Source organism: Dendrobates tinctorius, unplaced genomic scaffold (assembly GCF_039654945.1).
Source record: "Dendrobates tinctorius isolate UK_male_01 unplaced genomic scaffold, ASM3965494v1 ptg000162l, whole genome shotgun sequence".
NCBI classification, from domain to species: Eukaryota; Metazoa; Chordata; class Amphibia; order Anura; family Dendrobatidae; genus Dendrobates; species Dendrobates tinctorius.
Genome location: NW_027361829.1, coordinates 66,449,477 through 66,473,029, shown reverse-complemented (window position 1 = coordinate 66,473,029; position 23,553 = coordinate 66,449,477). Strand labels below are relative to the sequence as shown.

General features: G+C 44.0%; 1 protein-coding gene across 1 annotated transcript in view; it reads right to left on the bottom strand.

Annotated features, from left to right (window-relative positions):
* Positions 1-49: 49 nt before the first annotated feature.
* LOC141052596 (microtubule-associated serine/threonine-protein kinase 3-like) overlaps positions 50-23,553 on the bottom strand; it is a 109,362-nt gene continuing 85,858 nt past the window's right edge. Inside the window, exons 3-23 of the mRNA XM_073549825.1 lie at positions 9,822-9,923; positions 9,282-9,375; positions 8,789-8,856; positions 8,348-8,433; positions 7,354-7,562; positions 6,432-6,570; positions 6,199-6,331; positions 5,886-6,051; positions 5,625-5,726; positions 5,265-5,387; positions 5,004-5,116; positions 4,812-4,903; positions 4,370-4,455; positions 2,966-3,046; positions 2,735-2,815; positions 1,905-1,982; positions 1,674-1,751; positions 1,443-1,520; positions 1,211-1,291; positions 969-1,052; positions 50-738 (exon numbers count right to left, since the gene is read on the bottom strand). Of these exons, the coding sequence (XP_073405926.1) occupies positions 644-738; positions 969-1,052; positions 1,211-1,291; positions 1,443-1,520; positions 1,674-1,751; positions 1,905-1,982; positions 2,735-2,815; positions 2,966-3,046; positions 4,370-4,455; positions 4,812-4,903; positions 5,004-5,116; positions 5,265-5,387; positions 5,625-5,726; positions 5,886-6,051; positions 6,199-6,331; positions 6,432-6,570; positions 7,354-7,562; positions 8,348-8,409 (1,881 nt within the window). The 5' untranslated portion in view covers positions 8,410-8,433; positions 8,789-8,856; positions 9,282-9,375; positions 9,822-9,923 and the 3' untranslated portion in view covers positions 50-643. The remainder of the gene's footprint in view (positions 739-968; positions 1,053-1,210; positions 1,292-1,442; positions 1,521-1,673; positions 1,752-1,904; positions 1,983-2,734; positions 2,816-2,965; positions 3,047-4,369; positions 4,456-4,811; positions 4,904-5,003; positions 5,117-5,264; positions 5,388-5,624; positions 5,727-5,885; positions 6,052-6,198; positions 6,332-6,431; positions 6,571-7,353; positions 7,563-8,347; positions 8,434-8,788; positions 8,857-9,281; positions 9,376-9,821; positions 9,924-23,553) is intronic.

Here is a 23,553-nt window from a genome sequence, read left to right as displayed (position 1 = left end):
CAAGAACTAGTAATTGCAGACACTACAGCAGCTTTTAAAAAGGGCTGGATGATTTCCTCAATACACATAACATTGCGGGTTATATTTAATTTAGTGACAAAATGGACAATTGGTGGAGAAAGGTTAAACTTGATGGACCTAGGTCTTTTTTCAACCTATGTATGTAACTATGTAGCTATGACATCACACAAAAGTGGAGCCGGACAGAGCGTGATCCCAGAGAAGACGGCAGTAGGGAAGTATATTACCCCACCACACTACAATACATACACATTTAGTGAAAAAACAAAACTTCATGAGGGTGCTTCAAACATGTATGACGTACAGTATTGGTATGCCATATATTTCAGAAATATTCTATTACAAAGGAACATTAATTAATTCAGAATTTTTATTATTTTTTTTTTTTTAAACTAGGAATTGCCTATCAGTATGTCTTTGGTGTGTGGGAGGAAACCGGAGTACCCGGAGGAAACCCACGCAAACACGGGGAGAACATACAAACTCCTTGCAGATGTTTTCCTTAGTGACATTTAAACCCAGGATCCCAGTGCTGCAAAGCAACAGTGCTAACCACTGAGCCACCGTGCTGCCCAAGTACAGCTTTGATGATGGACTTGCTGTACTAGATGTATATGGTGCCCTAATGACAGATTGGACACATGCATCTTCTGATGCTGCGAGCGGCCCTGGATAATCCTCGCCGGCAGGATGATATAATCCGGCGGAAGATGGAACCTAGGAGAAGAGATATAAAACTAATGTAAGTAATGGAACTCCATATTAGAGGATACTGCTTCGGTGTCATTGTGGCAGCACGGTAGAGAAATCTTATCCGTGCAGAGGAACAGGATCATTGTCAGTCATCATACATGTGACAATCCCACCAATGACAGATAGCATCTTCTCCACATGAATTATTCTCACTGGCCAACATGAAACAACATAGACCTTATTATCACACTTACGTCGTCTAGGTTTTCGCTCTTCTACTATTTGGGCATTTTGCTCTTCTACCAGTGTTATTATTGCAGAGTTATTTTTCTTCTCAACTAGAAATTCATATAAAAAGTAAAAAAAAAAACAAGTCAGTGATCATTGTCAATCATCATACATGTGGCAATCGTATAACTGGGAGTTAACATCTCCTCCTCGTGAATAATTCTCAATCGCCAACATCAGACCACATAGACCTTATTGTCACACTTACATATGCTAGGCTCTGTCTCTGCTGCTATTTCTGGGTCTTGATCGTCTCCCAGTTTTATTGCAGATGTATTTTTCGTCTCAACTGGAAATTCATGTAAAAAAGTAAGAAAAACAAGTCAATGATTATTGTCAGTCATAGATGTGAAAATCCCACCATTGACATATAATATATCATCCTCGTGAATTATTCTGTCGCTGACATCAGACAACAAAGACCTTATTGTCACACTTACCTCTGCTAGGCTCTGTCTCTACAATTATTTCTGGGTCTTGATCTTCTCCCAGTTTTAATGCAGATGTATTTGTCTCAACTGGAAATCCATGTAAAAAAGTAAGAAAAACAAGTAATTGATCATTGTCAGTCATAGATGTGAAAATCCCACCATTGACATATAATATATCCTCCTCGTGAATTATTCTCAGTCGCTGACATCAGACAACATAGACCTTATTGTCATACTTACCTCTGCTAGGTTCTGTCTCTACTACTATTACTGGGACTTGCTCTTCTCCCAGTTTTAATGCAGGTGTCTTTGTCTCAACTGGAAATTCATGTAAAAAAGTAAGAAAAACAAGTCATTGATCATTGTCAGTCTTATATGTGAAAATCCCACCAGTGACATATAATATATCGTCCTCGTGAATAATTCTCAATCGCCGACATCAGACAACAAAGACCTTATTGTCACACTTACCCCTGCTAGGCTCTGTCTCTACTACTATTTCTGGGTCTTGATCTTCTCCCAGTTTTAATACAGATGTATTTGTCTCAACTGGAAATCCATGTAAAAAAGTAAGAAAAACAAGTCATTGATCATTGTCAGTCATAGATGTGAAAATCCCACCATTGACTTATAGTGATGAGCGAGTGTGCTCGTTACTGGAGTTTTCCGAGCATGCTCGGGTGTTCTCCATGTATTTTGAGCGTACTCGTGAATTAAGTTTTAGTCCTTGCAGCTGCATGATTTGTGGCTGCTGGAACGCCTGAATACATGTGGGGATTTTTGCTAAAGAACGGGCAATCCCCACATGTATTCAGGCTGTCAGCCGCCAATCATGCAGCTGCAGGGACTGACTGTTTGATGTCGGCAACTGAGAATAATTCCCGAGGAGGATATATTATATGTAGTGATGAGCAAGTGTGCTCGTTACTTGAGTTTTCCAAGCATTCTCAGGTGTTCTCTGGCTGTTCTCTGAGTATTTTGGGCGTGCTCTGAAATTAAATTTTAGTCCCTGCAGCTGCATGGTTTGCAGCTGCTAGACAGCCTGAATACATACGGGATGACTGCTCGTTTGTTCGGAAATCCTCACATGAATTCAGGCTGTCTAGCAGTCTCAAATCATGCAACTGTGGGGACTAAAACTTGAATTCCGAGCACGCCCAAACTACTCAGAGAACACCCGAGCATATTCTGAAAACTCGAGAAAAGAGCACACTCGCTTATCACTACACATAATATATCCTTCTCGTGAATTATTCTCAGTTGCCGACATCAGACAACATAAACCTTATTGTCACACTTACCTCTGCTAGATTCTGTCTCTGCTACAATTTCTGGGTCTTGCTCTTCTCCCAGTTTTAATGCAGATGTAATTTTCATCTCAACTGGAAATTCATATAAAAAAAAGAAAAACAAGTCAATGATCATTGTCAGTCATAGATGAGACAATCCACCACTGACATATAACATCTCCTCTTCATGAATTATTCTCAGTCGCCGACATCACACAACATAGACCTTATTGTTACACTTACCTCTGCTAGGCTCTGTCTCTGCTACTATTTCTGGGTTTTTCTCTTCTCCCAGGTTTAATGCAGATTTATTTTTGTTCTCAACTGGAAAATCATATAAAAAAGTAAGAAAAACAAGTCAATGATAAACTCCTATAAGATTAGATTCATATCAAGTCATAAGATTAGAGTCATATCTTTATAGTTGCTGATGCCAGATTGCTATGAGCGCAACCCTGTGGTCGGCGTTCATAGCACACCTGTAATTCTGCTACATAGAGATGATCTATGCATCTCCTCTATGTAGCAGAGGCAATCGAGTTATGGCAGTTTCTAGCCTCCTATGGAGGCTATTGATGCATGCCAAAATTAAAAAAAAATGTTTTTAAAAATATAAAAAAATTAAAAAAGCAAGAGTTTAAATCACCCCTCTTTTGCCTCATCCAAAATTAAACAATAAAAAATAATAAATCTTACACATATTTGATATTACCATGTTCAGAATCACCCGATCTATCAATAAAAAAAGGATTAACCCGATCGCTAAATGACTGAGCGAGAAAGCAAATCGAAACGCCAGAATTGTGTTTTTTTGGTCGCCGCGACATTGCATTAAAATGCAATAACTGGCGATCAAAAGAACGTATCTGCACAAAAGTGTTATCATTAAAAACGTCAGCTCGGCGTGCAAAAAATAAGCCCTCAACCAACCAGAGATCATGAAAAATGGAGATGCTACGAGTCACAGAAAAGGGTGCAATTTTTTTTGCAAAGTTTGGAATTTTTCTTCACCACTTAGATAAAAAATAACCTAGACATATTTGGTGTCTACAAACTTGTAATGACTTGGAGAATCAAAATCGCAGGTCAGTTTTAGCATTTAGTGAACCTAGCAATAAAGTCAATCAAAAATTAAGTGCGGGATTGCACTTTTTTTGCAATTTTACTGCACTTGGAATTTTTTTCCCATTTTTTGTTACACGACTTCATAAAGCCAATGGTATTGTTCAAAAGTACAACTCGTCCCACAAAAAATAAGCCCTCACACAGCCATATTGACCTTAAAATAAAAAAGTTATGGCTCTGGAAAGAAGGGGAGTGAAAAACGAAAACGCAAAACCGAAAACAGCTTTGGGGATTAAGGGGTTAAAACATCTGTGGCACATTAAGGGTATATATAGGGTTAGTTTGGGGCCTGATCGAGCCATGGGCAGATTATTCATGATCAGTATCAGGCACCAGACTGTATGGCCCCTTATACCTTTAATGCACAGCACAAAAGAGTGAGAATTTTATACATTAACGTGTTGGATTGTTGTTTATTTTAAAGGCACAAAAAAGCAGTGATTTTCTGAGCCCTCATGTAACATTTACAGTACACCTTTTGATCAGTGACGACAACAAGATGTCCTATAGACCTGCACATACCTGACAATACGGGAGAGGGTGACTTGTTTTCAGTAGTGAAACACTGATTATCACCATCATTTCTAGTAGGAGAAGATTCTTTCTGCCTGTTTGGTAGAAGAAAAATAAACAAATTACAAGTGAAAGCAATTAAAAATAAAAAGACTCGTTTTTTTATGGGCAATTAGGACACTTGGACAAAATGAAGGGTATACCTTGCACAGGACTTCCTTCTGTCAGCAAGAGAGAAGAATAACTAGTAATAAAGGGCTTTAATGAAATGGAAATGAAAGGCTGGTCACAATGATCAGCTGTTATCTCCAGCGTTATGACAAGACAGGCATTACAGTGATGATCAATCATGGGGCGGTAGGTTCTGGATTTAGTATTGTGTCATATGCGTCTTGTATTTGGTATTCTGAAGATATGTCAGTACTATACCCCATAATAATAATCTACTCACACATCTGAGTGTTTTGTGCTGGTCTCTAGAGAACAATCTGGAGATGGCTCATTATCTTCATTGCTCATCATCCTGGTATTGGTTGCATATAGCTAAAATACACAGAGTAAAATTAAATATAAATATATATACATATAATATTTTCATACTATTTTAGTTATAGTTTTGTGTATTTACAGATCACATACTTACCTTAGAAAGTCTTTGAGAAGATGACACATAGTTTAGGCTTTCTGGCCAATCACTGACCTCCTCATTTGTGTCACACTCATCTGAATCCATATGTTTGGGTCTCTGAATGCCAGCTACAAAATACAAGTATTATCAGAGATTATTAATATAATCACAGACAGTCACCATGTTATTACTAATAATGATGGAAACATATTGTCACATAAAATAAAAGACAAGACAAACGGCAGCTTTAACCAGATGACGTCTCATTCTACTTACTGGGAAAGTAGTGGGTGTCCTCCTCTGACCTAAGAATTGGCCTAAACTCTGGCTCCTGATTTTCAAGATTCTCAAAATCTAACTTACTCAGGAATGGATGACTCTTGATTTCATTTGCTCCTCCTGGAAATGGAAGACAAGAAAAAAGTGATACAGACAATGTTAGGAAGACTGTACATTTTATGGTAATCTAAACTGAAGACAGAGCAGAGCCAAAATATACTGTAAGTCATGGCATGAAGAATGGGAAATAGACAAGGAGGTAACGCAGAGACCTCAGTGCTGATCCTCATGGAAATGATCTATTTGTCAGGTCACAGAGGAGTTAAAAGTCATTATTAATACTACTATATACATTACCTGTCCCGAGTCTATGTGTTGGATCTTTTCTGAGCAGCTGAGTAATGAAGTTTTGAGCATCAGGATGAACAGCAAGATTTTTAAATTTCAAAGTGATGTCTTCTGTTATATAAAAAGTAAATGTTACCGAAAAGAATGTCTCTACATTTACTATCATTTAAAAAAACTATCAAAAACAACAAGTAACTAAACCAAAGTATGAACCTAACAACTGAACCAAATTACTATGGCATCACACAGCATTCAGATTATTTTACTTACCCTTTTTAATTCTGCGCAAAATCTCTTTTTGGCAGCTTCCGTTAAATGGCAAATAGCCGGTAAGAAATTCAAATGTGATGATCCCTATTGACCACCAGTCAATAGGCCTTCCATAGCCCTTCTGTAAGATGACTTCTGGGGCCATATAATGCAAGGTGCCTCTCCTCTGGAAACCAACAGAACAATGAGAAGATGATCAATGAAAATTACTGTGACAAATAATATCAGTGGAAAAGTTTTCTATGTGAGAAAATATGAGAGAAGCAGAAATAGATCAGATCTGTAAAGAATAAGTTTTCAATCTATAGCTAACCTCTTTATCACGGAACTCTCTGGCGATGTCTTTAGTTCGAGCCTTGTAAATGTCTGATGTTGGTCTCATAAGTCCGAGTTTTGAAAGCCCAAAATCTGTGACTTTGATATGTCCAGATGATGATCTTATGAGGCTGTGAAAGAAAAGATATTGTCAGCCCTAAGTAATAACCCATAGACTGTATACCAAACTATAACTGTCTCTCCCTTTATTATACTGCAGCGTTCACTTACTTTCCAGGCTTCAGGTCTCGATGAACCACACCAAAGCTGTGCAGATATTCCACAGCAAGAACCGTTTCTGCAATGTACAAGCGGGTCAAGGCGAGGGGTAAACGACCATATATATCAATGAGAGTCTGACAGTCTCCTCCTAGAGCAGAAAGCAAATATGACAGGTGAGGGTTTGTTACAATGTAAATTACACATGAAGAGTGTGAATGAGAAATAAGCTGAGACATTGGGGCAGGGAGTCAATCATAGAGATACACTGTGTGATGTAGAGCATATACTGTATCCTGCAGAGTAATCCTATACAAAAAGAGAGCTGAGATCTGCCCCTGCTGGTAAACGCTTACATTACACTGTGAATCTCTGACAGCGGCATTTACAGCAGGTGACCTGGAGGTGAGCTGCTCTAAGCACTCATCGCCCCCATTCCATGTCAGTGGTTTGCTATGGCTGCTGAGTGTCTGCGGAAGACTACTATCCTTGCCATTATGGTACTTCTGTGAAGCTCAGTGTGTCACTTGGCTTCATAGGGGACCAAGATTTTCACCATATTCTGCAATGCCCATATTGCAGTACATAGTAATTACGATTATATAATCGCAAGTTCAGGTCCCTTATGGAGACTAAAAAATAAAATAATAATAAAAATATTTGGGGAAAGAAAATAAATATAAAAATCACTTTTTCTCCATTCAAAATAAATAATAAAAAAACAAATAAACTCAGATGGAATTGCAGTGTTTTTGATCGCCCAACATCAGAAAAAAATGCAATAAGAAGCAATGAAAATTATTATCTGTCAGAAAAAGGCAACCTTCCTAAACTGTTCTTATGAGCATGTAGATTAATGACATATAAATACATTGGTACCTTTATATATTTAAGCAGAAATGGGCTTAACATATATGCAATGGATATGTCTTACCTGCTTCAAAGTCCATGACCATACAAAGATGTCGTTTAGTTGGGAAGGAACAAAGCATGGAGACAACAAAGGGACAATCAGCGAATATTGCGATGTCCCTTTCCAGATAGGCCATTTCAAGATACTTTGGAAGTTCCAGTTTACTCCGGTCTTGTTTCTTCATGGCGAATACCTTGTTTGTGTCTTTATGACGCACTAAGTTGATGGCCCTGTAGAGGAGAAAAATCCATAATTTATACAGAATTCTTACTAACAGTCTGTCTATATGTCAAATGATCCTAATAGTTAATAGTGATTAATAGTGATGAGCGAGTATGCTCGTTACTCGAGATTTCTGAGCATGCTCGGGTGGTCTCCGAATACTTTGGTCGTGCTTGGAAATTTAGTTTGTGTCACCGTAGCTGCATGATTTGTGGCTGCTGGACAGCCTGAATACATGTGAGGAGGATTGTGTGTTTGTTAGGAAATCCCCACATGTATTCAGGCTGTCTAGCAGCCACAAATCATGCAGCTGCGGTGACACAAACTAAATCTCCAAGCACATCCAATACTCGGAGAACACCCGAGCATGCTCGGAAATCTCGAGTAACGAGTATACTCGCTCGTCACTAATAGTTAATACTAGATGTATGGCCGTCACTAGAAATCAATGTTTGGAAATACACAAAATAACTCAGCATAAATGATCACTTATGGGAGGCTTTCATCCATATCACATGATAACTGAGCTGAATCGTGACAAATAGATGTGGACTAGATGACTAGATGTAGATTATATCTAGTGCACAGTGGTACCGATTACAACAGCTTGACACACAAAAAACAAGTCCTTACAAAGCTCTATGGGATGAGAAAATAAAAATGTTACGGATCTTGGAATACAGTAACATTTAGACGTGGACTCAGATACAGGAATTTCCATAAGGCAGGACATATAGACAGAGGCATCATCATAAGGAGTTTGGGAAAAATGTAGATTATACATAACGCTCACCCAAAAGATCCACTGCCGATCTCTTTGATCTTGGTATAGTCGCTCTTACTTGGTTTTCTCATAGGGGTCAATGATCTGAGTATGGCCTAGAAGAATAAGAAATGACAATAAGATATATAAGTTGCAGGAAGATAAAAGCTGCAGATGCAGGAACTTCTCCACATTCTGTCCCCGCTGATTACCCTGCAGCAGATGTAGAGGACATGATACCAGCAGGACGCTCCCCAGACACTATTATATTATAGGGATATCCTCCATACACATGTATCATTGTATGGAGGGGATGGTAAGGGACATCACACAGAGGAGACAGGAATAATAATAATTGGTCCAATCTACATTAAGAATAGAGTTAACCCATTGTACTCTGGGGTGTAACATGTGATGTGTAATTCATACCCCGTTATCTGATGATATACAGATGTTTTCTCTGATACTTACACTGGCAGATTCGGGGATCTCTGGTGTCTCAGATATTCCACCATCAGCAGTTGCCGGCTCAGTTGTCTCTAATATAATGATAAAATAATGAGACATCATGTATTAGACGATATCAGTACTTAATATATAACACATCGATATAAGGAAGGAAAGACAAGTAAATGGTATAATACTAGTTATATGAATATTCTGCACATACTGTATATACTTATGGCACATCCATAGATAGATATACTCTACCATAAAGGTGTGATTGTTCGGGATCTGACAAGGACTTGGATGGGGACCCTGTGAGGTTCTTTGTGCATTTTGGGGCTGAGAAGATCCCAGAAGAGAGAACCAGAGGGGTTTTCAGATTTGCATGAGACCTCTCCATTACATTCTATAGGAGGTTCAGGAACCATCACCGGCCTCATACAGAGGAGTAAATTTATATATACTCTGGTGTCTCCATAATATTAACATTTGTAGGAATACGAGATGATCAGCTTACCTTCAATCAGATCACTTTTTAGCCCTGGCTCACTGGTATTGGGGTCAGTGATATTTCGGTGTTGCCCCTCTTTGGAGTCACCGGCCGGTGTTTCCTGATGGATGTAATATGTGCAATTAATATAACAATTCACAAATACTAAATTACAGTACACAAAAGACAGGACAGACTAAACCTGGATTTACATAATGGCGGGGAATATACACGGCCGTCCAGTACATCCACATTAATATATAAGGGACTTGTATATACAACAGTTCTCCAATAACATCTATTACCAGAACTGCAGCATTTACAAGAAGGAAGATTGTGAAGATAAAGCGAGACAGATGTGATATGAAAGGTCCGCACCACTGAGAACAGTACAGACTATCACCACAGAGGATGGAGCAGAGACAGGCTGCCATAAAAGATCCTGTATCTGCCTGGAGCGGACAGGGGGCTTCTAACATGAGAAATATGACAATCTGATATATGACTAGTAATCTGGAGAAGATCAGACAAGAAAGACCTGAGATATAGAAGATGATGGATTCTTACCAAATGCTTCAGTGGGCGGGCAATAAACTCTAGTACATACAGGACCTCTTGGGCCAATTGTTTAAAAAAGGCCAAATCTCCATATTGGGATCTTTCTTCAGTCTATAAAAATGGAAATAAGCAAGAAAGAAAAATCATGAGAGAAAGTAGAGAATATAGGACGCTATTTATGTCACCATTTTACTCCTGCAATCTAAAGCTACAATTAATACATATATGGATATTTCTTATAAGCTATAAATTATATTGCTATTGGCCAAAATACATATTTCATGTAAAGAAACTTGCATTTTATAAATATTATTCATTATTGTTTCATGTGCTGTGAATATTATTCATTATTATTGTTTTATGCTTTGCCCAGATTGTCTGTTATCTGTTGTAGTAATGTCCTGATGTTCTTCTGTAAATGCTCAAGATATTCTGAGCTTATACGACCTTGGTCGTATTTGGTCAGGCAGTCACTCACTAGCTTCACAACCAGCCGGTAAGTGAAGCTGAGGACGCCATCGGGTATTGGTAGCACATTGTCAGGGGCATAGGTGGTAAGAATCCCTTGGAGTAGTGCCAACTCCTCAAGTTTATCTGAAGAAATTCCAGACATTTCAAACAAATCCAAGCGCAGTCAGTATATCACCAGCTTCGCAGCCAATCACTGACAACAATGACAGTGATTGGCAGTAAGCACTTGGGTAGGTAGTGGCGGTGCATTATGATGTCATAGTGGAATCTTGTGGTGGAATGTTAGCATGTTATCAGTGATGTCATCATGGAATCAGGGACGGAATCTTAACTCATTTACAACTTTGAAAGTATAGGTACGTCCATGGTCGTGTGCCTGTCTTTTTAGGCAGCGATAGAGCCTGCATCTCTACCCACACATGACAGTTGATGGTGTGATCAGCTGTCATGTCCCGCAAATAGATGCAGATGGATTTTGGCTGTCAACCACTTAAATGCTGCTGTCAATCACTAACAACGGCATTTAAGACATTCGGACCGAAACCGTGTCTCAAGTCTCGCTCATCAGAGCCCTTGTCACATGACTCTGGGGGTTGCGATGGGTTGTCATGACAGCCGGGGGTCTGCAGAAGACCAGTGTGCCTGTCCGTTGATCATCTTTTATGAACACCGACCCATGGCCGGCGTTCAGATTTTTTTTCCACCACTTAAGTAAAAAAAAAAGGACCTATACATGTTTGGTATCTGCATTCTTGTACTGTCCTGTAGAATCATATTACCAGGTCAGTTTTAGCATTTAGTGAATATTTAAAATAAAAAAAAATATATATTGTGGAATTGCACTTTTTTGCAATTTCACCGCATTTGAATTTTTTTCCCCGTTTTCAAGTACAATATATATAATCTATGGTGTCATTAAAAACTACAACTCGGCCTGCAAAAAACAAGCCCTCATAGGCTATATTGATGGTAAAAAATGTTCTGGCTCTGAGAAGAAGGGGAGCAAAAAAACGAAAGCACAAAAACGGAAAATCGCAAGGTGGTGAAGGGGTTAAAGGGGCATCTCACCATAACGGGAAGTTGCCTAGCAACATTCTAGGAACAATTAAGTTGGCAACATTATGGGTTAAGCATCAGAACCAGAATCAGGGAAAGAGGGAAAGCCATGGCTTTGCTGTTCTGATCAGGCTTTTATATCCGTCTTTCCCACCCAAAATTATTTTAACCAGGTTTTGGAAGCTAAATATTCTTTACATGTGTAACCATTTACTTTTTTTTGCATATTGTGACCAGGGTGGACTGAGAGTAAGATTCAGCCCTGGCATTGTAGAGCACGCAGGCCCACGCTATCACCGCCCCCCTCCCCAACTTGTATTTTATGAATATTATCCATTATTGTTTTATATGCTTTGCCCAGATTGTCTGTTACTTACCTGTTGTACTAATGTCCTGATGTTCATCTGTAAATGCTCAAGATATTCTGAGCTTATACGACCTTGTTGGTATTTGGTCAGGCAGTCGCTCACTAGCTTCATAACCAGCCGGTAAGTGAAGCTGAGGACGCCATCGGGTATTGGTAGCACATTGTCAGGGGCATGGGTGGTAAGAATCCCCTGGAGTAGTGCTAACACTTCACGTTTATGTGAAGAAATGCAAGGCATTTCCAACAAATCCAAGCGCAGTCAGTATATCACCAGCTTCGCAGCCAATCACTGACAATAATGACACCTAGGCAGTAAGCACTTGGTTAAGTAGTGGCGGTGCATTATGATGTCATAATGGAATCTTGTGGTGGAATGTTAACATGTCATCAGTAATGTCATAATGGAGTCCGAGGATGGAATCTTAAAGGGGCATCTCACCATAAAAGGAAGTTGCCTAGCAATAATTAACATGGCAACATCATAGGCTGAGCATCAGTTCCAAACTCAGGCCAGGAGGGAAGAATCATGGGTTTGATCAGTGAAGCAGGCTTTTACATCTGTCTTTCCCCCATAAAATATGTTAAACAGAGTTTGGACGCTAAATGTTCATCACTTCTGTAAACATTTCCTTTTTCTGGATATTGTGACTTGGGATGGACTGGGACTAAAATACAGCATTCTGCATTTCAAGCCCATGCTGACACCTCCCCTTTCCCTAGATTGAGGTCTCTAATTCTAATTTTATCCTACCTGGAGGAAATCAATAATTTACTATTATCTATATTTATGGTGCTTGAACCTCTAGGTTCAAGCAACATATTGTAATCCGATTTCTTATATTTATAGTGCTTTCAATAAACCACTATATTGTAATCCGAACGCTGCTAACTTATTCTTTTTCTTCTTATTATTATTAAGTTGATTTCCGCAATTAATGCGGCCCGAACCGCTACACGCACAGAATCCGTTGAGGTGTCGTTTTGAAGCCAGCGTCCACGAGAGGTGTGCTAAGTATTTTTCGTGTCGATCGGATTTGTAGTTTTTGCGCAATTTGCGTTTGAAAATTTTTTTCCCCGTCATTGGAATGCATTGTCTCAATGCTTTTCAATGGGAAATGGCAAAACGTGCCCTGAGGCGATTGAAATGGCAGTTAAGCTCATTGATATGCGCAGGCACACCCAGTTACTATGCCAACGCCTACGAACATCACATGACACCTCCAGGACAGAGCTTCTGCCACATAATATCAGCTCTTAAAGCGAAACCCATAGCACTAATGCAAATCTAGCTTCATCACATGACGCATGCCCCTGAGAGAGAATGTCCGCCAAAGTTGATTTAGAAGCCCAGTGAGCCAAACTAGCTCTTAAAGGGCAGACGCGCCAAAGTGATTGTTAAAGGGCCAGCGTACCGAAATGAGTCTTAAAGGGCCGGCACACCAAACCGAAAGCTGAGTGACCCCAGGCTACAAATCGGAGGCTGAGCCAGCCCGGCCTCCAAATCGGAGGCTGATCGACCCCGGCATTCAAATCGGAGGCTGAGCCACCCCGGCCTCCAAATCGGAGGCTGAGCCACCCCGACCTCCAAATCAGAGGCTGAGCCACCCCGGCCTCCAAAAAAGAGGCTGAGCGACCCCAGGCTCCAAATAGGAGGCTGAGCCACCCCGGGCTCCAAATCGGAGGCTGATCCACACCGGCCTCCAAATCAGAGGCTGAGCCACCCCGGCCTCCAAATCGGAGGCTGAGCCACCCCGGCCTCCAAATCGGAGGCTGAGCCACCCCGGCCTCCAAATCAGAGGCTGAGCGACCCAGGCCTCCAAATCGGAGGATGAGCGACCCCGGCCTCCAAATCGGAGGCTGAGCCACCCCGGCCTCCAAATCGGAGGCTAAGCCACCCCGGCCTCCAAATCGAAGGCTGAGCCACCCCGGTCTCCAAATCGGAGGCTGAGCCACCCCGGCCTCCAAATCAGAGGCTGAGCCACCCCGGCCTCCAAAAAAGAGGCTGAGCGACCCCAGGCTCCAAATAGGAGGCTGAGCCACCCCGGGCTCCAAATCGGAGGCTGATCCACACCGGCCTCCAAATCAGAGGCTGAGCCACCCCGGCCTCCAAATCGGAGGCTGAGCCACCCCGGCCTCCAAATCGGAGGCTGAGCCACCCCGGCCTCCAAATCAGAGGCTGAGCGACCCCGGCCTCCAAATCGGAGGATGAGCGACCCCTGCCTCCAAATCGGAGGCTGAGCCACCCCGGCCTCCAAATCGGAGGCTAAGCCACCCCGGCCTCCAAATCGAAGGCTGAGCCACCCCGGCCTCCAAATCGGAGGCTAAGCCACCCCGGCCTCCAAATCGAAGGCTGAGCCACCCCGGCCTCCAAGTCGGAGGCTGAGCCACCCCAGCCTCCAAATCGGAGGCTGAGCCACCCCGGCCTCCAAATCAGTGGCTGAGCCACCCCGGCCTCCAAATCAGAGGCTCATCGACCCCGGCCTCCAAATCGGAGGCTCAACGACCACGGCCTCCAAATCGGAGGCTCAACGACCCCGGCCTCCAAATCAGAGGCTCAACGACCCCGGCCTCCAAATCAGAGGCTCATCGACCCCGGCCTCCAAATCGGAAGCTCATCGACCACGGCCTCCAAATCGGAGGCTCTTTTATCTCGGCCTCCAAATCGGAAGCTCATCGACCCCGGCCTCCTAATCGGAGGCTGAGCGACCCCAGCCTCCAAATCTTACACAGAGTGGCCCCACCCACCAAATTGGACCCAGAGAGGCCCTTCCCACCAAACCGGACCCTGAGGGGCCCCACCCACCAAATTGGACCCAGAGGGGCTCCACCCACAAAATCGGACCGAGAGGCCCCAGCCACAAAATCTGACCCTGAGGGGCCCCGCCCATCAAATCAGATGCTGTGGGGCCCCGCCCACTAAATTGGACCCAGAGTGGCCCCGCCCACCAAATCGGACCCTGAGAGGCCCCGCCCACCAAATTGGACCCAGAGAGGTCCAGCCCACCAAATCGGACCCAGAGTGGTCCCGCCCACCAAATCGGACCCAGAGGGGCTCCTCCCACAAAATCAGACCCTAAGGGGCCCCACCCACAAAATCAGACCCTGAGGGGCCCCTGCCACAAAATCAGACCCTGAGGGGCCCCACCCACAAAATCGGACCCTGGGGGCCCCGGGCACAAAATCGGACACTGATGGGCACCAGCCACAAAATCGGACCCTGAGGGGCCCCACCAACAAAATCAGACCCTGAGGGACCCCGGCCACAAAATCAGACCCTGAGGTGCCCCAGCCACAACATCGGACCCTGAGGGGCCCCACCCACAAAATCGGACCCTCAGGGATCTTGGCCAGCAATTCAAGCCCTGAGGAGCCCAGGCCACCGAATCGGATCCTGAGGGGCCCCACCCACCAAATCAGACCCTGAGGCCAAAGTGGCCCCTGAGAGGCACCCACAGTTAAAACGGATCCTGAGTTGAAAGTCTTGCAGGGGCAGCAGGCAAGTCTCTCTTAAAGGGGCAGCCCGGGCACCATTTCAAACCACTATCTGTACTTCCTTCAAGAAATACACATCTAATTATTATTATTAAGTTGATTTCCGCAATTAATGCGGCCCGAACCGCTACACGCACAGACGCCGTTGAGGTGTCGTTTCGAAGCCAGCGTCCACGAATGGTGTGCTAAGTATTTTTTGTGTCGATCGGATTTGTAGTTTTTGCGCAATTTGCGTTTGAAAATTTTTTTTCCCGTCATTGGAATGAATTGTCTCAATGCTTTTCAATGGGGAAATTTTGCCACAGAGAAAACATGCCCTGAGGCGATTCAAATGGCAGTTAAGCTCATTGATATGCGCAGGCACACCCAATTACTATGCCAACGCCTATGACCTTTAAATGATGCCCCCAGGACACAGATTCTGCCAGATAATATCAGCTCTTAAAGCGAAACCCACAGCACAAATGCAAATCTAGCTTCATCACATGACGCATGCCCCTGAGAGAGAATGTGCGCCAAAGTGGATATAGAAGCCCAGTGCGTCAAACTGGCTCTTAAAGGGCCGACACGCGAAAGTGATTCTTAAAGGGCCGACGCACCAAAATGAGTCTTAAAGGGCCGGCGCGCCAAATCGAAAGCTGACTGACCCCAGGCTCCAAATCGGAGGCTGATTGACCACGGCCTACAAATCGGAACTAGAGTGGCCTCGCCCACCAAATCGGACTCTGTGGGGCCCCGCCCACCAAATCAGAACCAGAGTGGCCCCGCCCACCAAATCGGACCCAGAGTGGCCCCGCCGCCAAATCGGACCCAGAGTGGCCCCGCCCGCCAAATCGGACCCAGAGTGGCCCCGCCCGCCAAATCAGACCCAGAGTGGCTACGCCCACCAAATAGGACTCTGTGGGGCCCCGCCCACCAAATCGGACCCTGACGGGCCCCGTCCACCAAATCGGACCCAGAGGGGGTCCGCCCGCCAAATCAGACCCAGAGGGGCCCCGTCCAACCAATCGGACCCAGAGGGGCCCCGTCCACCGAATCGGACCCTGAGTGGCCCCGCCCACCGAATCGGACCCTGAGGGGCCCCGTCCACCAAATCGGACCCAGAGGGGCCCCGCCCACCAAATCAGACCCTGAGGGGCCCCGCCCACCAAATCGGACCCAGAGTGGACCCACCAACCAAATCTGACTCTGAGGGGCCCCGCCCACCAACTTGGACCCTGAGGGGCCCCGTCCACCAAATCGGACCCAGAGGGGCCCCGTCCACCAAATCGGACCCAGAGGGGCCCCGCCCACCAAATCAGACCCTGAGGGGCTCCGCCCACCAAATCAGACCTTGAGGGGCCCCGCCCACCAAATCGGACCCTGAGGAGCCCTGCCCACCAAATCAGATCGCATCCACCAATTGAAGCCCTGAGGAGCCCAGGCCACCGCATCGGATCCTGAGGGTTCCCACCCACCAAATCAGCCCCTGAGGGGCCCCACCCACCAAATTGGACCTGGAGAGGCCCCACCCACCAACTTGGACCCAGAGGGGCTCCGCCCACAAAATCAGACCCCCCTCTAGTCCTGGTATGCATTACTCCCTCGTCGCTGTCCTGGTATGCATGGCTCCCCCCTCCCGTCATATGCATGCTTCCTATGATAAAAAAACAGAAAATTCCGCCAACGCACACATTTATTGCATTTCATAGTGATCTTAACATAGCACAACCCGTGTGCTGGATCATAGTACTGGACACATCAAAACATGCATAGATGGCAAAAAAGAGATGTACTAGTCCAAAATAATTACAAATAATGTAGAAAATTTTATTGTTTAAAAATTTCACTAACAAAGTGCGCTCAGAAAAAACACAGGGAAGGACATGAGGAAAATTATGGAAATAGTGCACAATATGTAGCTGTAGAAAAGGCGCTACACCCCAATGAAAAACCACATAAAGAAATTACAAAATTACTAAGAAAATATTCCTATACTCTCTCACTCAATACTCTCTCACCCACAAAGCTCTCCACTGTTCTGCACCGCCTTATATCTCCTCTCTTATCTCTGTCTATCGCCCTACACGTGCCCTCCGTTCTACAAATGACCTAAGACTAACATCCCCCGTAATCCGAACCTCGCACCTCCGTCTCCAAGACTTCTCTCGTGCTGCTCCAGCTCTCTGGAATGCACTTCCCCAGACGATCAGACTGATACCTAGCCCTGACCTATTCAAGCGCGCTTTGAAAACCCATCTCTTCAAAGAAGCCTATCACATCAACTACTCAGCAAGCTAACTTTGCCCTGTTCCCTCCTTCCAAATATTATTCTGAATCTGCACCCTACTATTCATCTGTCTCCACACCCTTCATGCACATGATAACTGCACTTGATACTTGTCTATTGCACTTAAACACACGGGCTGATGACCGGATCATGCAGCCTTATATGAAAATCCCTATTATAATTGCCAGACCTGAATTAACAAGCATTTCTCACCTACTGTGTCCCCCCATTTCCTTGTAGATTGTAAGCTTGCGAGCAGGGACCTCACTCCTAATGTCATTATTTGAATTGTCTTAACTTGTATTGAATTTATTGTCTGTACATGTCCCCGCTTAATTGTAAAGTGCTGCGGAATATGTTGGCGCTATATAAATAAAAATTATTATTATTATTATTATTATTATTCCTAATGGGGAAGAGCCAGATATTATAAATAGAGATATATAGGACAAATGTCTATATCACATGTTCTAATGATGGTAGGTCAGCAAATAAAAAGTTATACCGAGAATGGCAATATTACCTACATGCAGAAAGAGGCTCAGCTTTCAGTGGTGATCCAGGGGGTGTGCGCGCTCGCCCCAACGCACGTTTCTGCCTTTGCCTTCGTCAGTGGGCACAATAGCATCTGCCATGGCTGAAGACCGAGACCCGACCCCCCCCACACCGACTGGCGGCGGCGATAAGCCCCTGCCACTGATGGACAGTGGCTATATGCCGCCGCCGTTGCCATCAGCTCGCCGTTACCATCAGCTCCCCTCCCCCTTCCCTCCGTTTCTGTGATCACTGTGATAAACTCTCACAGTGATCAAAATAAAAAAGTAAGTACACCCCCATTTATCACCCCCATTTATCACCCCCATAGGCAGGCATAAATAATAAAATAAAAAAAATATAGGGTTAGGGTTAGAAATAGGGTTAGGGTTGGAATTAGGGTTAGGGTTGGAATTAGGGTTAGGGTTGGAATTAGGGTTAGGGTTGGAATTAGGATTAGCATTGTAATTAGGGTTAAGATTAGGGTTAGGTGTGGGTTGGGGTTAGGGTTAGGCTTGTGGTTAGGGTTCGAGTTGGGATTAGGGTTTGGGGTGTGTTGGGGCTAGAGTTGGAGTTAGAATTGAGGGGTTTCCACTGTTTAGGCACATCACGACGTCTCCAAACGCGACATGGCGCCACCATTTATTCCATCCAATTTTGCATTAAAAAATTCAAACAGTGCTCCCTCCATTCCGAGCCCCGATGTGAGCTCAAACAGTGGTTTACCCCCACATATGGGATATCAGCGTACTCAGGAAAAATTGCATAACAACTTTGGCCATCTAATTTCTCCTGTTACCCTTGGGAAAATAAAAAATTGGGGGCTAAAATAAATATTTTTGTGGAAAAAAAATGATTTTTTATTTTCACGGCTCTGCATTATATACTTCTGTGAAGCACTTGGGGGTTCAAAGTGCTCACCACACATCTAGATAAGTTCCTTGGGGGGTCTAGTTTCCAAAATGGGGTCACTTGTGGGGGGTTTCCACTTTTTAGGCACATCAGAGGCTCTGTAAACGTAACATGACACCCGCAGACCATTCCATCAAGTCGGTATTTCAAAACGTCACTACTTCCCTTCCGAGCCCCGACTTGTGCCCAAACAGTGGTCCCCCCCACACATGGGGTACCAGCGTACTCAGGACAAACTGGACAAAAACATTTGGGGTCCAATTTATCCTGTTACCCTTGTGAAAATAAAAAATTGTGGGCTAAATCATTTTTTGAGGAAAAATTTTTTAAAAAAAAATTCTTACAGCTCGGCGTTATACACTTCTGTGAAGCACCTGGGGGGTTCAAGTGCTCACTATGCATCTAGATAAGTTCCTTAGGCGGTCTAGTTTCCAAAATGGGGTCATTTGTGGGGGAGCGCCAAAGTTTAGGCACACAGGGGCTCTGCAAACACAACATGGTGTCCGCTAACGATTGGAGATAATTTTCCATTCAAAAAGTCAAATGGCGCTCCTTCCCTTCTGAGCCCTGCAGTGCGCCCAAACAATGGTTCCCCCCACATATGGGGTATCGGTGTACTCAGGACAAACTGGACAACAACTTTAGGGGTCCAGTTTATCCTGTTACCCTTGGGAAAATAAAAAACAGCGGGCTAAAAAAATCATTTTTGAGGGAAAAAAAATGATTTTTTATTTTCATGGCTCTGCATTTATAAACTTCTGTGAAGCACTTGGGGGTTCAAAGTGCTCACTACACATCTAGATAAGCTCCTTGGGGGATCTAGTTTCCAAAATGGGGTCACTTGTGGGTGCTTTCTACTGTTTAGGCACATCAGGGGCTCTGCAAATGCAACATGATGCCCGCAGAACATTCCATCAAAGCCTGCATTCCAAAATGGCACTCCTTCCCTTCTTAGCTCTCCCATGCGCCCAAACAGTAGTTCCCCCCACATATGAGGTATCAGTGTACTCAGGACAAATTGCACAACAACTTTTGTGGTCCAATTTCTCCTGTTAGCCTTGTGAAAATAAAAAATAGCGGGCTAAAAAATCATTTTTGAGGAAAAAAAGATTTTTTTATTTTCACTGCTCTGCGTTATACACTTCTGTGAAGCACATGGGGGTTCAAAGTGCTCACTATGCATCTAGATAAGTTCCTTATGGGGTTTAGTTTCCAAAATGGGGTCACTTGTGGTGGAGCTCCAATGTTTATGTACACAGGGGCTCTCCAAACGCGACATGGTGTCCGCTAACGATTGGAGCTAATTTTCCATTCAAAAAGTCAAATGGTGCTCCTTCCCTTCTGGGCCCTGCCGTGTGCCCTAACAGTGGTTTGTGACCACATATGAAGTATCGGTGTACTCAGGAGAAATTGCCCAACAAATTTTAGGATCCATTTTATCCTGTTGCCACTCACGTCCCTCCCTCTTTCACTCCACATACGACCCTTTCTCTCACTCCATCTCTCACACTCACACAGTCATCGCCGCTGCTCCACGATCCCCGACATCTTCTTCCGCCGGCGCCATCTTGGATACCGTTGTAGTCCATGCCGGCGACATGTTCTTGCAGTGACGCCATCTTGGATTGGCGAAATCCCGCGATACTCAAGATGGCGTCGCCGCAAGAACATGTCACATGCGTGGACGATGTCGGAATCCACGATGGCGTCGGCGAAATCTCGCGAGATTTCGCTGATGCCAACTTGGATCCCGCAGAATGTCGTCATTTACCTCACGTTGACTTGCTGTGCGGACGTGTTGCCTTGCTCCTCTGCCTGTTCACTGCCGGTGTCTAATTGCAGGGCCAATTTGCCTCTACCACTTCATAACTACTGCTGGGCAATTACAGGGCCAATTTGCCGCTACCACTTCATAACTACTGCTGGGCAATTACAGGGCCAATTTGCCGCTACCACTTCATAACTACTGCTGGGCAATTACAGGGCCAATTTGCCGCTATCACTTCATAACTACTGCTGGGCAATTACAGGGCCAATTTGCCGCTACCACTTCATAACTACTGCTGGGCAATTACAGGGCCAATTTGCCGCTATCACTTCATAACTACTGCTAGGCAATTACAGGGCCAATTTGCCGCTATCACTTCATAACTACTGCTGGGCAATTATAGGGCCAATTTGCCGCTACCACTTCATAACTACTGCTGGGCAATTACAGGGCCAATTTGCCGCTACCACTTCATAACTACTGCTGGGCAATTACAGGGCCAATTTGCCGCTACCACTTCATAACTACTGCTGGGCAATTACAGGGCCAATTTGCCGCTACCACTTCATAACTACTGCTGGGCAATTACAGGGCCAATTTGCCGCTACCACTTCATAACTACTGCTGGGCAATTACAGGGCCAATTTGCCATTACCACTTCATAACTACTGCTGGGCAATTACAGGGCCAATTTGCCGTTACCACTTCATAACTACTGCTGGGCAATTACAGGGCCAATTTGCCATTACCACTTCATAACTACTGCTGGGCAATTACAGGGCCAATTTGCCATTACCACTTCATAACTACTGCTGGGCAATTACAGGGCCAATTTGCCGTTACCACTTCATAACTACTGTTGGGCAATTACAGGGCCAATTTGCCGCTACCACTTCATAACTACTGCTGGGCAGTTACAGGGCCAATTAGTATCTGTTAACACTAAGCTACTCCAGGACGCCTTCTTCACTGCCAGATAACTGCCAAATAGACTCCTTTACCTGTGCCAACATGAGTCATCAGCTTTAGCACTATGACAAAAACAACGCCGTGCTAATGAGACTCCTGAGGAAAAACACCATCGCCTTGACAAGATTAAGGCTTATAAATGCCGTCGCCTCACACACGAATCCCCTAACTCTAAATCCATTAGATTGGCTGAAGAAGCATTTGCACTCCATCTCCGTCAACAACAGACGGTTTCTTCCTCATCATTATTATTAGACTCACAACAGAATGCTTCCACATCAGCATGTGGAACAAGTTACTACCACACTTCATCCTATATGCCGTTCACTGACATAACTAATCAGCAATCTGTTTCTGCCCTATCAATACCACCATTAGTCAATACCGATGCACAGTATGGCAATGCCAGTGAAAGGAAAGCCGCTTTAGCACTACGTCAAAAAGAGACTCCTGAGGAAAAACAGCATCGCCTTGACAAGATTAAGGCTTATAAACGCCGTTCCCTCACACACAAATCCCCTAACTCTAAATCCATTAGATTGGCTGAAGAAGCCTTTGCACACCATCACTGCCGACAATAGACGGCTTCTTCCTCATCATAATTAGTAGACTCACAACAGGATGCTTCCACATCAGCATGTGGAACAAGTTACTACCACACTTCATCCTATATGCCGTTCACTGACATAACTAATCAGCAATCTGTTTCTGCCCTATCAATACCACCATTAGTCAATACCGACGCACCGTTTCTTCACATACAAGCTGCACAAGTTAGCCCGCAGAAAGTGCAACCAAGACAAATATATGTTGGTCTCAAAACTAGGCGCACCCCCTCGGTTGGACATGCACTTCTACTACAACCTCACATTTTCACTAATGATGAAAATAGTATTACTTAACACAGCTGTGGTGACATGACCCATGTATGTGAGCATTGCCAAGCTTTGCATTTTGCAGCAGAGATACCTTCTGATAACAACTTTATGCTCTGCTGTCAGAAGGGTAAAGTCCATGTACCTATACTACAATATCCTGATGTCTTTACACGTTTGCTGAAAGGGCAAAGTGAATTTAGCAAAAATGTCATGGATAATATTCGAAGTATTAACAGTTCCTTTGCTTTTGCCTCCATGGGTGCAAATATTTCACCACCTCCTGGATATGGCCCATACTGTTTCCGCATACATGGGCAGATCTATCATAGAACTGGAACACTACATCCCTCAGATGACCAACAACGCGCATTTGCCCAACTTTGCATTCTCGATACCGCTACTGCAAACGAACAACGCTTACGATGTAAAGGAAATCAAAAATGTCATCCTACATTGATGAACATTATTGCCCTTCAAATCCAAACTATTAATCCTTTTGTGGCAGCTTATCAAATGTTACGTGATGTGGAAGAGCAAGAAAAAATTAACTCTCTACAAAACGGAACTGTCATGCCAAACATCACTATGGCTATTAAACAAGATCGTACTCAAGACCCTCGACGCTACAATAATCCCACTGTCAGTGAAGTAGCAGTCGTGTTTCAAAATGACAATGGTGAGCCACCTTTCAATAGAGACATATTAATTCATTTAAAACCTGATCCCCACAACCCTTTAGCTCCAAAAACACAACAAATTAGCATTCTCCATAGCAATTTGGATGCCCTCCTCTATCCAATATTTTTCCCTTATGGAGACCAAGGATGGCATGATGGACTCAAACAACAAGGCAAAAGTTCGAGGAGGATCACACAACTCCAAAACTATTGCTACATGTTATCTGTCAGAAATTACTTTAATCCACTCCTCAATGGTGGTAAGCTAACACAGCAATATTTAGAATAAATAGGTAGAAGACATAATAATGTGGAGGCCGGATAATCAATGATTAAACGGCCATGAAA